This window comes from Hoplias malabaricus, chromosome 2 (genome assembly GCF_029633855.1).
Source record: "Hoplias malabaricus isolate fHopMal1 chromosome 2, fHopMal1.hap1, whole genome shotgun sequence".
NCBI classification, from domain to species: domain Eukaryota; kingdom Metazoa; phylum Chordata; class Actinopteri; order Characiformes; family Erythrinidae; genus Hoplias; species Hoplias malabaricus.
The window spans coordinates 16,948,767-16,962,284 of NC_089801.1; the positions used below are offsets into that span (position 1 = coordinate 16,948,767).

At 43.4% G+C, this 13,518-nt stretch overlaps 1 protein-coding gene and 1 long non-coding RNA gene across 2 annotated transcripts; both read right to left on the bottom strand.

Moving 5' to 3' along the window:
* Positions 1–5,166: 5,166 nt before the first annotated feature.
* LOC136687600 (uncharacterized) lies at positions 5,167–7,319 on the bottom strand. Its single transcript, XR_010800492.1, has 2 exons — positions 7,228–7,319; positions 5,167–6,811 (listed from the first exon to the last, which is right to left on the bottom strand). It is a non-coding gene; the product is annotated as an uncharacterized lncRNA (long non-coding RNA).
* Positions 7,320–7,949: 630 nt separating this feature from the next.
* LOC136676003 (uncharacterized) lies at positions 7,950–13,225 on the bottom strand. Its single transcript, XM_066652852.1, has 7 exons — positions 13,182–13,225; positions 12,682–12,885; positions 9,943–10,136; positions 9,374–9,422; positions 8,862–9,065; positions 8,133–8,326; positions 7,950–8,000 (listed from the first exon to the last, which is right to left on the bottom strand). The coding sequence occupies exons 1-7, from the start codon at positions 13,207–13,209 to the stop codon at positions 7,950–7,952; spliced, it is 924 nt and encodes a 307-aa protein (XP_066508949.1). The 5' UTR covers positions 13,210–13,225.
* Between the last annotated feature and the right edge of the window lie 293 nt (positions 13,226–13,518).

The following is a 13,518-nucleotide window of genomic DNA, read 5'->3' on the forward strand; positions in this document are numbered from 1 at the left end:
TCTTCTAGTTTAAGGTTGTTGTTTGAAGAACTCAGGGACATGGGGAATCATGTTAATCTCGGATGTGCTGTGCTCTAAATTTCTCATTTGAGGATGTTGGAGTGGATGGATGTCTTTGTCTGAGGATGCTCTAATGTCTGTGTTCCTTCTGGTTTTCCTCCTTCCAGTCTGTTACAGTCAGATCTGTCACTTCACTAATGAAAATGTTCACACACGCTGTTCTACTGCACTCAACCAAACCCAGTCCTTCTCTTTACTGTTTTCCTGCTGATACTATTCATTTCTATCACTAGTTTGATCAGAGGAGGACGGTCCCCTGAGAGTCTTGGTTCCTCCAAAGTTTCTTCCTTCAACCTTGAGGGAGTTTTTCCTTACCACTGTTACCTTTGGCTGCTTACTTGGGGCTTTCTGATCAACATCTCTCTTCTGATAGCAATTCTGTAAAGTTACCTTTGTGACAACGTCAGTTGTAAAAAGCACTATATAAATAAATTTGTATTGATTGGTGATTGATTAAAAATTAAAATAAGCATGGGGTCCAGAGCGTACGTGGAATCACTGGCTGCGAGGTGAGAACACACCATGGAGTGGGCGCCTTTCTTTGCAGGGCGACACAAATTCACGCTTTAACTCTCACACTCACACCTACAAACACTTGAGTCACCAATCCACCTACCAATGTGTGTTTGTGGACCATGGAAGGAAACACGAAGCACCTGAAAGAAACCCACGCAGACCCAGGGGGAACACACCAAACTCCTCACAGTCAGTCTCCCGGAGCGAGACCTGAACCCACAACCCCAGGACCCAGGAGCTGTGACAGTGGCATTACCTGCAGAGCCACCATGCTATTCCCAAAAAAATCATCCTGTGCTAATTTTAATTTTAAATACATTGTTATATTTTTCAGATTTCCATCTCAATATTTGATATTTCAGTTTCTGTGTTTCTTTTTTAAATGAACAAATCCTTTGTCAGTAAATTAGTGCTATAGGTTTCCACCATTTTAGGATTTCCTGAAATATAGCTTTAGATTTTGAAATCCGTGACTGCAGCCACTCTGTCTCTCCTCTCAGTTACAGTTGCATTCTTGTCTGATTTGATGGATACAGACACATCTCCTTTACACATTAGAGCTTAATTAACTTTTAATGCAAACACTTAAACTGTGCTTATGAATACTTTATTAAATCAAAACCTTTTATATATCTGTGAAATTAACAACTACCATTGCTTGTGGTACCACACCCAATTTCACCACACACTGCCCCTCTTTCACACAGATTCTCTCTCTTACTCACACACAGGTGTAATCAGATTTGTACAATGAAAATCTTTGAAGCTGTCTTAAGAGTGGACGCTAGGCTAGCAGTTTCATAATGGTGCCCAATGTAGGGCCCGAACACATCTCTCTGAGATTAAGTGTCATGCTCTACCGAATGAGGGCTTCCTTTCTGGGGGCCCATCTCTGCAGGCCCTGAGGATTTACCCAAGTTAATGCTTCATTCTCCAAAACCTCCTGAGGACAGCAAGTCATTCCAGTTATGTGAGCATCTCCAAACCATGGAGGAAAGACTCAGAAACCTGGAGGCCAAGATACAAGAAACTCCAAGCTTCTATACAGATATCTCAGCACTGCAAGAGGCCATGAGGACCATAAGTCAAGATGGAGCCGGGCATCCAAGCCATAGAGCAGTGACTAACTTAAAAACTACAAAAACAGAATAAAAGCTGAAGGTGGTAATTGACCAGAAATGAAAGGCAATGCATGAGTTAGGCAAGTCTGTTCTGGATTTTTTCACAAAGGGGGACACACAGTGGGAAATGTGGTTCTGCACCCTGACTGCATTAGCCTCTACTCCTTTCCTTCCAACTAATCCTGTAATGCAAACCCCAGGAGACCATCAACAGCCCCAAAAAATCACCACCAGTGACAGCCTGTCCATGGTTCCACTAAAGCCCCCTATTAAGCTAGAGTTTCTCAGGCATGGAGTCTACAGCAAGGAGCAAAGATCCCTTAGAATATATAAAATTCTGCAAATAATTTCTGGTTGTAGGACCCATGAGCAACTGTAGATGCTGGCTGCTCTCACCTCTGTGCTATCAGGCACAGCCAAGGTCTGGTGGCAGACATAGAAGTAGACAGACAGGACCTGGGTCCGGTTCAAGGCATGGTTTCACTTGTCCTTCCTGTCAGAAGACTATTAAGTCAAAGCAGAAACACACCTAAAAAACAGAAGTCAAGGGCCTCAGCATAGTATCAGGGATTTTACCTTCCAGTACAATGCATTATGTCTTCACTGGAGGGAGAATATTTCAGAGATGGATCTACTCCAAGCCATTCTGAGGAACTGCAACCCCCTATTGGCCAGCATACTTTGAGGGACAATCAAGACCACGGATGAGCCAGTGAGAGTGAGAACCCTGTTAGAGCATGACTTATGAGCTGTCAGGAGCTACTGGAGCCAAGCTCATCCTGAGACCAGTGGGAATAAACCTTTAGCTCGCAAGGACAACAGGAACGGCCCAGCTCATAATTTTGCTAATGCCAGTGCTCTTCAGCCTGCCCTTCTTGGGGTAACACTCTGATTTTCCTCCTTTCTGATAAGGGGTTGAGAGGCCTCAGACTTGGTGGACAACAGCAGCACATTCTATGTTACAGGAATCCTTATGAGAGGAGCTGAAGGGGAAGAAGTAGGTTTCGATGTCATGCGGGATTCAAAGCTTTCTTCTGGATGATGGACAGGCATGATGTGCCAAGGGTGTGGTAGAGCTAACCTTCCAACTACAGGAACATCACATCCGATGCCCTTTCTACATTATGGGCAATGAGGACCTGGCCTTTACCATCATTGCTGGTCTGGACCTCCTCCAAACATATGGTCTCACCATTGACCTCTCAAATAATACTTACTACATTCCATCTGGAAAAGCTGCTCCATTCTCCAGACAGCTCATCAGTACCCTCACACTGTAAACATGTACACTGCACAATAATACACTGTAGAGTAAACCCAGTCATCTACCATACCAGAGACACATTTATTAGAGAATCCAGGGAGTAACTACATCAATGACCCATCTGTGAACAATTCAAATCTGTTGATTACCAGGTCACTTATTACAAGGATCAGTCTCATCAACATTGCCCACATTGAACACCTACAGACATATTTCGGTCTCCACTTGAGTGTATTGCTGTTTGCTGATGCTATGCTAATTCCATGTGTATATTATGCTTTAGTGCTATTGCTACTAGGTGCTATTATTTGTTATGCTATTGATAGGACTACTTGCCATTGGTTTTATGCTCATTTTTCTTTTTTATGCAGAAGGAGATATTACTGAGGAGTTGGGACTTAGACCTCCTTGTATCCTACTTTAACTTCAAGCTTCCACACCTTTCGCTGCTAACACCTGCTTCCTTCTGCTCTCCACCATAAGCAAGTAACTGCTATGTAGCCTACGGACCCCAACCATCTTATATATTTAGGCGCTCTCTTGTTGACAGTTTAATTGTTTGAAGATTGTTTGCCTTGGCTGTTGCATTGTGTGGTTGGGGTTATGTAAATTACTTTTTGTTGGTATTCAGTATATTTCCTGTGTAATAGACATGTATTATTGTGGATTTCTCTGCAGAAAGAGAACCTTCTCAGAAGGTTATTATAAGTCACTTACCTCTTGGTGGCTTCATACTCTACAACTACAGTTCATGTTCTGCAATACACAGTCCCAGATGATACCCTCCCTCACAAGAAAATATTATTAGGTATCTGAATCACAGACACTAGGCTAGAGGTTACAGATGAATACTGTTAAACAAACAAATAAAGAAAGAGTTCAATGCAGTGAATAGTTCTGTTTTCAAGACAATATTCTTACCCCAGTCGATCTAAGCAAAATCTTTTGTAGTAAATATTTTACCTTTCAAACTAAAGAGGGCAGTCCAGAATTGTTTTCAGTCCTCTCTGGGGAGACTTGTAATGGCACTGAGTCTGTAGAATATAATTTTTAAAGACCAGAGTTAGTGTGTGTTCTCCTTTCAGAGTGGATGGATCTGAGGTGAAGTCAGATAGAGTTCTGCCAGTGGGAATTACCTTCAGAGGACGTAAGAGGGTTATATATTTAGGATTTTCAAGGAAATAACTACAATTAAACACATAGCAAAAGGGCACATTTGTATTTGTGGAAGACGCAGTAGACAGAAGGTGAAAGTAAACAGAAGGGGCGAATGTTGAAGGATTAAAGCAGTGCGGGTGTTCCTCTGCCCCCTGCTGCCCTCCTGCCCTATGTTTCACCTCGTTTGAAATTTAAAATCTGACCACAATAATTAATCAGGGTCATTACAGTCAACAGGACGGTGGTAAACAGATGTAAACAACAGCTGTATAAGTGTCAGCTTTTCACAAACACTCACCACCACCCTCCCACCTTTCACCACTACCACGGCTGCTCTTACCGCCCCCTGCAGGACTCCAGAGTCTAGTGCGAGTGGTGCAGAAAAAAATTATCAGCAAAAACTGAAATGACTATTTATATTGAAATGTTTCATTGACAAAACTTATTTGACACATTCTGGAGTTCTGAGGATGTGAAAACAAGTGTTTAATTAATAAAATAATAAAAATATGTAAACATTATTCAGCATGTTATTTATTAATAAAGTTTATTAGATTTATTTTATGGACAACTATCAATTAAAGTGACTATCACCACTGTAACCATGCGGACTGTTCACTGTTTTTCCTCAGAGCAGGATAAAGACACAATGTACAGATCTACGAGGAGAGAGTTAAATGGTCAGGTCCCTGGGGTCAGTCCTTCATTTACAGACACTAAAGGGTGGGCCATTTATATGGATACACCTTAAAATGGGAATGGTTGGTGATATTAACTTCCTGTTTGTGGCAGATTAGTATATGGGAGGGGGGAAGTTTTTCAAGATTGGTGGTGACCATGGTGGCCATTTTGAAGTAGTTTCAGGTGCTGAACATCTCGTATCTTCACAGCATAGACAATTGCCTTCAGATGACCCCAAAGATAAAAGTCTAAGGGGGTCAGATCGGGAGACCTTGGGGGCCATTCAACTGGCCCACGACGACCAATCCACTTTCCAGGAAACTGTTCATCTAGGAATGCTCGAACCTGACACCCATAATGTGGTGGTGTAGCCCATATAGCCCACCATACCATCAAGATGTGCAGCACCTGAAACTACGGATACTGGAAGCCTGTGCTAGCATTTATCCTGCAGTGTTGCTATCAGTGTGTGAAGAGTGGGAGAAGAGGTTTGCATTGACAATCCAACACAATGGCCAGCACTTTGAACACATTTTATAAGTGGTCAGAAACTTGTAAATAACTCATGAAAGAATAACGTTACGTTAAAAAGCACACCATTTTTTTTCTTGTGAAATTCCCAATAAGTTTGATGTGTCACATGACCCTCTTCCTATTGAAAAAACAAAAGTTGGATCCAAAATAGCCGACTTCAAAATGGCCACCATGGTCACCACCCATCTTGAAAAGTTCCCCCCTCCCATATACTAATGTGCCACAAACAGGACATTAATATCACCAACCATTCCCATTTTATTAAGGTGTATCCATATAAATGGCTCACCCTGATTTTATGTCTGTCTGGTTCGGCCGTGTCCCTCGTCCCACAGAAATAAAATCACAGACTAAATAATTACCTCCTGTTTCTCACTGAACTCACAGCTCTGGTCATTTTACTCCTGTCCAGAGTCACATGTCTGGGACTGTCCGGGAGACATCGCCTCACACTGGAATAAAGATGCTGACCCTCTTCCTATTGAAAAAACAAAAGTTGGATCCAAAATAGCCGACTTCAAAATGGCCACCATGGTCACCACCCATCTTGAAAAGTTCCCCCCTCCCATATACTAATGTGCCACAAACAGGACATTAATATCACCAACCATTCCCATTTTATTAAGGTGTATCCATATAAATGGCTCACCCTGATTTTATGTCTGTCTGGTTCGGCCGTGTCCCTCGTCCCACAGAAATAAAATCACAGACTAAATAATTACCTCCTGTTTCTCACTGAACTCACAGCTCTGGTCATTTTACTCCTGTCCAGAGTCACATGTCTGGGACTGTCCGGGAGACATCGCCTCACACTGGAATAAAGATGCTGACCTCTGAAACACTAAATCCGTGCCCCAGGAGACTGAAGAGAGTAGCAAACTCTCATGGTTCCCTAGTTTTGAGCAGTCTGTGTGATCAAAGCCTCACATGATATAAACATCCAGATTCACAGAACACACAGCACACGGGACTCTCACTCGTCCTGCAGCGATGTTCATGTCCCTCACTGAGACATGGACAATGCTTCATTACAGAAATAAAACCCTCTGGGGTCACCACCCGACCTGGAGGAAGACCCCAACGCTCTCCTCCAGAGTGACAGCATCTAAACTCAGCTCTGTATCCTACACCTGCTCCACAGAGCATTCCACCACCTTCTGTCCTTCCCTCTTACCCTCCTCCACCATCTGTCCTTCTTTAGTGTAGATTGAGAAAAACTTAATTCCTGATGTTGTTCTTTGAGGATGATCTTAATTTGATCTGCTCTTGGTCCTGACTCATGACCTTCCTCCAGTTCTTTTCTTTCAGATTCAGAAAGTGGTTCTCTCTCGGATAATTCCTGCACTTCCTCCTGTTCCCTGCTGAGACGCTGTAGATTCTCCGGTGTGTGTCTCCTCCTCTCCACTCGGAGCGCTCTCTCCATCTGCTCTACTCCCTTCCCCAGAGTCTTCACTCAGCTCAAAGACAAAGCTTCTCTCTAAAGAGGAAACACACACAGATTTATTCAGTGTTCTTCTGGGGGTCTCTGTGTACATGGTTGTTTGTGATGGTGTCTGACGCTGATCCACTGTGGAAAGTTAAACACACACTAAATAAACTGGTTTGTTTTTCTGGATGAACCTGAACGCTGGATTGTTCCAGGAGCTACATCTGGAAACAGCTGAGAGACAGAAACAGCAGTGAGACAGGTCCAGCTGCAGCCGGGGGAAGGTCTGATCACTGGACATAAGGGTTACTGATGAGGAACTGAGGAATTACAGGGAGACGAGGGACCTCAGGGTTTCATCACGTCTTTAAACAACTGAGAGTTTGATTCTGAAGATTTATACCGATACGATTCATGTTTTAATCTGATAAACACTTTAAATCTCTTCAGGGAAAAGAATTACTCACCTTTATTCTTTACTGAAACTAACATTTCCTCAGCTGCTTTAATTTCCTTCCTCTCTGAGTCTTTCAGTTTCTTTCTCAGCTCTTCATTCTCTGTAAAATAAGAACAGAATCAGGTGTGTAGGTCAGTTTAGGATCTGATCTGATTCACCTGTCCACTCCTAACCCCCTGCTCTGGACCCTCACAGTCGTCACTGTACAGTGCCCCACTGCAGGGTGTGACGGGGGAGACGTAGCTGACAGTGGAGGGGTCAGTAACTCAGACTGGGTAAAAGAGTTGGGGATAAATGAGTGGAGAGAGCAGTGGGAGACAGAGGAGGATGTTAACAGAGACGTCACACTCACCTCTTTTCAGACGCTCCACTTCTTCCTCCAGGCGTTTACATTTCTCTCTCTGAAAAACAATAACGCAGTCAGTAAATCCTGATTATTCTGTTTCAGTAGAATTCAGTTCAGTGTGTTTAAAGAGAACTGAAGTCCAGTGTTTTCTGTGGTCAGGGTCTAAAGTCTGTTCTGGGGTCAGTGGGGTTTAACAGTGGTCAGTCCTGTAAGTGTCCAGTGTTGTAGTGTAGGGTACGAGAGCAGCAGATAAATCACTCACCGGGTCATCTGCAGGAGGAGGAGGAGGAGGAGGAGGAGCGATGGTGTGGAGGAAAGAAAAGAAAAGAGAGAATGATGAACTGTAACAGTTTCACTGATATTAGAATAAAACAGAACTGTCTTCATTATAAAATACAGCAGAACTTACTCCACTGTGCTGTGTCCTGTTTTTTAGCCTGAAGAGAAACCAGAGGAACAGATTTAATGAGGAAACACTGCGTGACTCAAGACTAGAACAGCTGTGGTGTGTGAGAGAACATGTTTCTGAATCAAATTCACAGGTTAAATCTGACTGAAGGGTGAAATACCAGAGGTTTTATCCACTCTGAGACTTTCTTCACTGCGTCCTGATTCCTGGGACACTGCAGTAATCCTCTGTCCTCATGGAACACACAGTCCACAGTGAGTGTGTTCTCTCTGTTTACATTTCTGCTGCTGTCTTTGAGAGTGATGTTGGGGTCGATCGTGTGATGGAGCACCACGAGAACCGCAGGCTTGGTGTCTACAGCGAAGAATAAAACACACGGACAGATGTTCATCAGCAGCACAGCTTTACACCAGGAGAGAATCAGCTAAAATCATCTGGAGCAGAAACAGATCCTCTTTAACACACAAATACATAAAGACAGTGGCATAAAAGGGTAAATAAACAGATGTTCCAGATGTTTCAGGGACTGGGACTGGAACATGAGCAGGTATTTAGTGACAGACACAGGGTTTTTTAGAGTAAGATCTCTCCTAAAGAAGCAGGGAGGCAGGGCAGTTGTTGGTAAACGAGGGCAGTGTGAGCTCTTCTTGTCGGGACCCTGCAGTGTCCTCAGTTTAAAGTGTAGAAGTTGTTTAATCAGATAAAGTCCCGTCCCAAACGGAGCCCTGTGCCCTGCCGTCCTCCTCCAAGTCCACACTCTGGGGACATCAGCACCATTCAGACTTACAGGAGGAAACATGTTGGCACACAAACATTTACTAGTGACTGAGTCCTCGTGGAGCCCCCTGGTGGCTCGGAGGCTGAACAGACTGATCACAGAACTCAGTACCTGATAATCTCTGAAGCTTTTGCAGCGCTGCTTCAATATCAGTTCCAGCTTGAGACACAATGGGGCAGAAGAACAGAATGAAATTACTCTCCTCCACATTAAACACCTCCTCCACATCGAAGGGACCCTCTTTCAGATGTTTTATGAATTCCAGATGAGAGTTCAGTGTCTTTCCCCCCACAGCACAGAAGAATTTAACTTTCTCTACAACAGAAAAAACAGAACAGGAGAGAAACTGAACATGATTCATTCACAGAGCCTCTCTCCTCACGAGAAACTAGTCATTCTCCCTCCACCTTTCATCTTACTACATTTCCTTTCCCACAAATGAAGGAATAAACTCGTCTGAGCGGCTCGACTGGATCCTGGGTGAACGCTGCAGGGTGTGACGAGGGAGTCGTAGCTGACGGTGGAGGGGTCAGTAACTCAGACTGGGTAAAAGAGTTGGGGATAAATGAGTGGAGAGAGCAGTGGGAGACAGAGGAGGACGTTAACAGAGACGTCACACTCACCTCTTTTCAGACGCTCCACTTCTCTCTTCAGCCGTTTACGTTCCACTTTCTGAAAAACAATAACGCAGTCAGTAAATCCTGATTATTCTGTTTCAGTAGAATTCAGTTCAGTTTGTTTAAAGAGAACTGAACTCCAGTGTTTTCTGTGGTCAGGGTCTAAAGCCTGTTCTGGGGTCAGTGGGGTTTAACAGTGGTCAGTCCTGTAAGTGTCCAGTGTTGTAGTGTAGGGTACGAGAGCAGCAGATAAATCACTCACCGGGTCATCTGCAGGAGGAGGAGGAGGAGGAGGAGGAGGAGGAGCGATGGTGTGGAGGAAAGAAAAGAAAAGAGAGAATGATTAACTGTAACAGTTTCACTGATATTAGAATAAAACAGAACTGTCTTCATTATAAAATACAGCAGAACTTACTCCACTGTGCTGTGTCCTGTTCTTTAGCCTGAAGAGAAACCAGAGGAACAGATTTAATGAGGAAACACTGTGTGACTCAAGACTAGAACAGCTGTGGTGTGTGAGAGAATATGTTTCTGAATCAAATTCACAGGTTAAATCTGACTGAAGGGTGAAATACCAGAGGTTTTATCCACTCTGAGACTTTCTTCACTGCGTCCTGATTCCTGGGACACTGCAGTAATCCTCTGTCCTCATGGAACACACAGTCCACAGTGAATGTGTTCTTTGTGTTTACACTTCTGCTGCTCTCTGGGAGAGTGATGTAGGGGTCGAATGTGTGATGGAGCACCACGAGAATCGCAGGCTTGGTGTCTACAGTGAAGAATAAAACACACAGACAGATGTGTATTGGATATGATGAATGTGTATTAATTTCTAATAAGAAATTGTGACTTTCTGAAGATGTGATTTGATATACCCAAACTTTAGCTCACTTCAGAAACACACCAAGCAAGATCGGAATTTGACATTAGCATCCAGAGCAGGCTCATAAAACCTCACTCCAGGACGTTTACGACCCAAGGTCCCAGGGTCAAGAGCAGAATCTCTGCAAAGTGCAGAGAGACACACAGACTCAAACTTGATTAAAACTGTTCTCTCACACATTTTGAAAGATTGTTAAACAAAACACAAACCTTAATTCCCATTGGTTTAAAACAATTTGAAGTTACATGTGTGCAGAACTGTTTGATGTTAATCCTGTTTTGACAATCAACATAGGTGGAATTAATTTACATGTGTTTAAAGTCATTTTTGTTTATATGAATTTATGTAGAACCAAGGTAGCCACATACTATGTGTTTAGTTGGTTAATAATTATAAAGAACATGGTTGTCTTTTTCTTAATGATATTACTTTGTGTTAACATCTAATCTTTTATATTGCAAAGTATTCACTCAGGGATGGTCAAGTCTTTATCTTGTCAAGTGCCACTCCCAAGGTACAGGAAACAGCCAATCAGGAGCAAGAAAAGCTCCAATTCTCCCTCACTGAGGATGAATCAAGTATTCGGGGCGGGTTTTCTAAACTCTGGTTAAAAACCTGTGGTGCCAAATGACACAGCTTTTTAGGCTTCTTCCCCTTTTTCTCCACTGTTCGACTCTTCACTTCAAGGCTCCAGACACTTGGGGCGTTTACCGTTTCAGCCTTTTTCAAGGCTAAAGAGTAAAATGACCTAAGGTTTTGCGCTCACTCTTTTTAACACTCCTCTGAGACACATTCTTAGAGAATTTTGGAGAGGAAGACCTTTTTCTGAAGAACGTCTCTCTGTCCTGCTTCCAGCAGACAATGCTTCTCAGATAGGGTAGTCAGAGAGCTCTCCTGAGCTCTCTCATGGCTCTCTTCAACAGTCTTGGGCCCCTCGTGGTCCAGAGAGAACCGATTTTTCTACATTAATGTTGTCCAGATAGAAACTATAGATTAAGAAAAGCTATAGTTTAACCCTAGCGAAATTTCAATGCCACACCCAAAACATGAAGGCAACCTCTGACCCTCAAAACAACGACAACGCCACAAAGAGGACGGCCGCATGCACCCTCAGAATGATCTTCTGAGATGAGGCTCCAGGAGAGACCTGCATGGACGTGTCTCTCTCTCACAAGGCGGAAGATCAGCGACGACGAAGAATCCCCACAGAGACCTTCAGAACGCCACCAGCTCCGACGACTGCGTCTGAAAGACTCAGGAGAAAAGGAATGCCCACGTCGGCAATTCTCCTGGAAGTCGTGCCGGAAGGCACCATCAGCAACATGCTGCCTGTCCATCTCCGGATATGTAAGGTCACATGGTTTTATGTCTCTCATGGCTCATGGGTTGGTACTGAAAGTTTGCTGGGATAAACAATAGCCTTTCTTAGAACTTAGGCCAATAATTACCATAGAGAAATTCCCTCATATATTAATCTCCCTGTTCCCTCATATATCACTGTAATCCATTTCATTATATGAATGTCTAATCAATATTCATTATTTGATATTACAATTAATAAACCAGTTGTGTGATAAAACCAATCCTTGGTTATTTGTTTGTGTGTGCACCTTTCTTGTATGGAATTAAAATTTCTAGTTCAGATTCCATTTTAGAGTCAAGAACCCATGGCGGGTCAATGAGCATAATTCATTAATAATAGTTAATTCTAGTTAATTCTGCTGTATAATATGTGAAGATAACCTACTTGTCTAAGCTAAAATTAAGACAGGTAAGGACACTCCATATTAGTTAAAGCTCCCAAACATGGAGCTTAGCAAAATGAAATAAATAATTAATTATTAATGAAATAATAATTAATTATCATTGACTCTGCTATGTAGTGCTAATGCCACAGCAACGTGTGCATACTATTTCCACTACAGATGTTCATCAGCAGCACAGCTTTACACCAGGAGAGAATCAGCTAAAATCATCTGGAGCAGAAACAGATCCTCTTTAACACACAAATACATAAAGACAGTGGCATAAAAGGGTAAATAAACAGATGCTCCAGATGTTTCAGGGACTGGGGCTGGAACATGAGCAGGTATTTAGTGACAGACACAGGGTTTTTTAGAGTAAGATCTCTCCTAAAGAAGCAGGGAGGCAGGGCAATTGTTGGTAAAGGAGGGCAGTGTGAGCTCTTCTTGTCGGGACCCTGCAGTGTCCTCAGTTTAAAGTGTAGAAGTTGTTTAATCAGATAAAGTCCCGTCCCAAACATAGCCCTGTGCCCTGCCGTCCTCCTCCAAGTCCACACTCTGGGGACATCAGCACCATTCAGACTTACAGGAGGAAACATGTTGGCACAGAAACATTTACTAGTGACTGAGTCCTCGTGGAGCCCCCTGGTGGCTCAGAGGCAGAACAGACTGATCACAGAACTCAGTACCTGATAATCCCTGAAGCTTCTGCAGCGCTGCTTCAATATCAGTTCCAGCTCGAGACACAATGGGGCAGAAGAACAGAATAAAATCACTCTCCTCCACATTAAACACCTCCTCCACATCGAAGGGACCCTCTTTCAGATGTTTTATGAATTCCAGATGAGAGTTCAGTGTCTTTCCCCCCACAGCACAGAAGAATTTAACTTTCTCTACAACAGAAAAAACAGAACAGGAGAGAAACTGAACATGATTCATTCACAGAGCCTCTCTCCTCACGAGAAACTAGTCATTCTCCCTCCACCTTTCACCTTACTACATTTCCTTTCCCACAAATGAAGGAATAAACTCGTCTGAGCGTCTCGACTGGATCCTGGGTGAACGCTGCAGGGTGTGACGGGGGAGTCGTAGCTGACGGTGGAGGGGTCAGTAACTCAGACTGGGTAAAAGAGTGGAGAGAGCAGTGGGAGACAGAAGAGGACGACGTTAACAGAGACGTCACACTCACCTCGATCCAGTGGCTCCTCTTCTTCCATCCTCCGTTTACGTTCCACTTTCTGAAAAACAATAACGCAGTCAGTAAATCCTGATTATTCTGTTTCAGTAGAATTCAGTTCAGTTTGTTTAAAGAGAACTGAAGTCCAGTGTTTTCTGTGGTAAGGGTCTAAAGCCTGTTCTGGGGTCAGTGGGGTTTAACAGTGGTCAGTCCTGTAAGTGTCCAGTGTTGTAGTGTAGGGTACGAGAGCAGCAGATAAATCACTCACCGGGTCATCTGCAGGAGGAGGAGGAGGAGGAGGAGGAGCGATGGTGTGGAGGAAAGAAAAGAAAAGAGAGAATGATGAACT

Bases quoted from the DNA above. Each gene is read 5' to 3' on its own strand.
- LOC136676003 (XM_066652852.1), bottom strand. From the start codon at position 13,209: ATGGAAGAAGAGGAGCCACTGGATCGAG. The intron at 9,066-9,373 runs GTGAGTGTGACG...TTTCTGTTGTAG, and splicing joins AGTGGAGCGTCTGAAAAGAG to AGAAAGTTAAATTCTTCTGT. The intron at 8,327-8,861 runs GTACTGAGTTCT...TCTTCGCTGTAG, and splicing joins AAAGCTTCAGAGATTATCAG to ACACCAAGCCTGCGGTTCTC.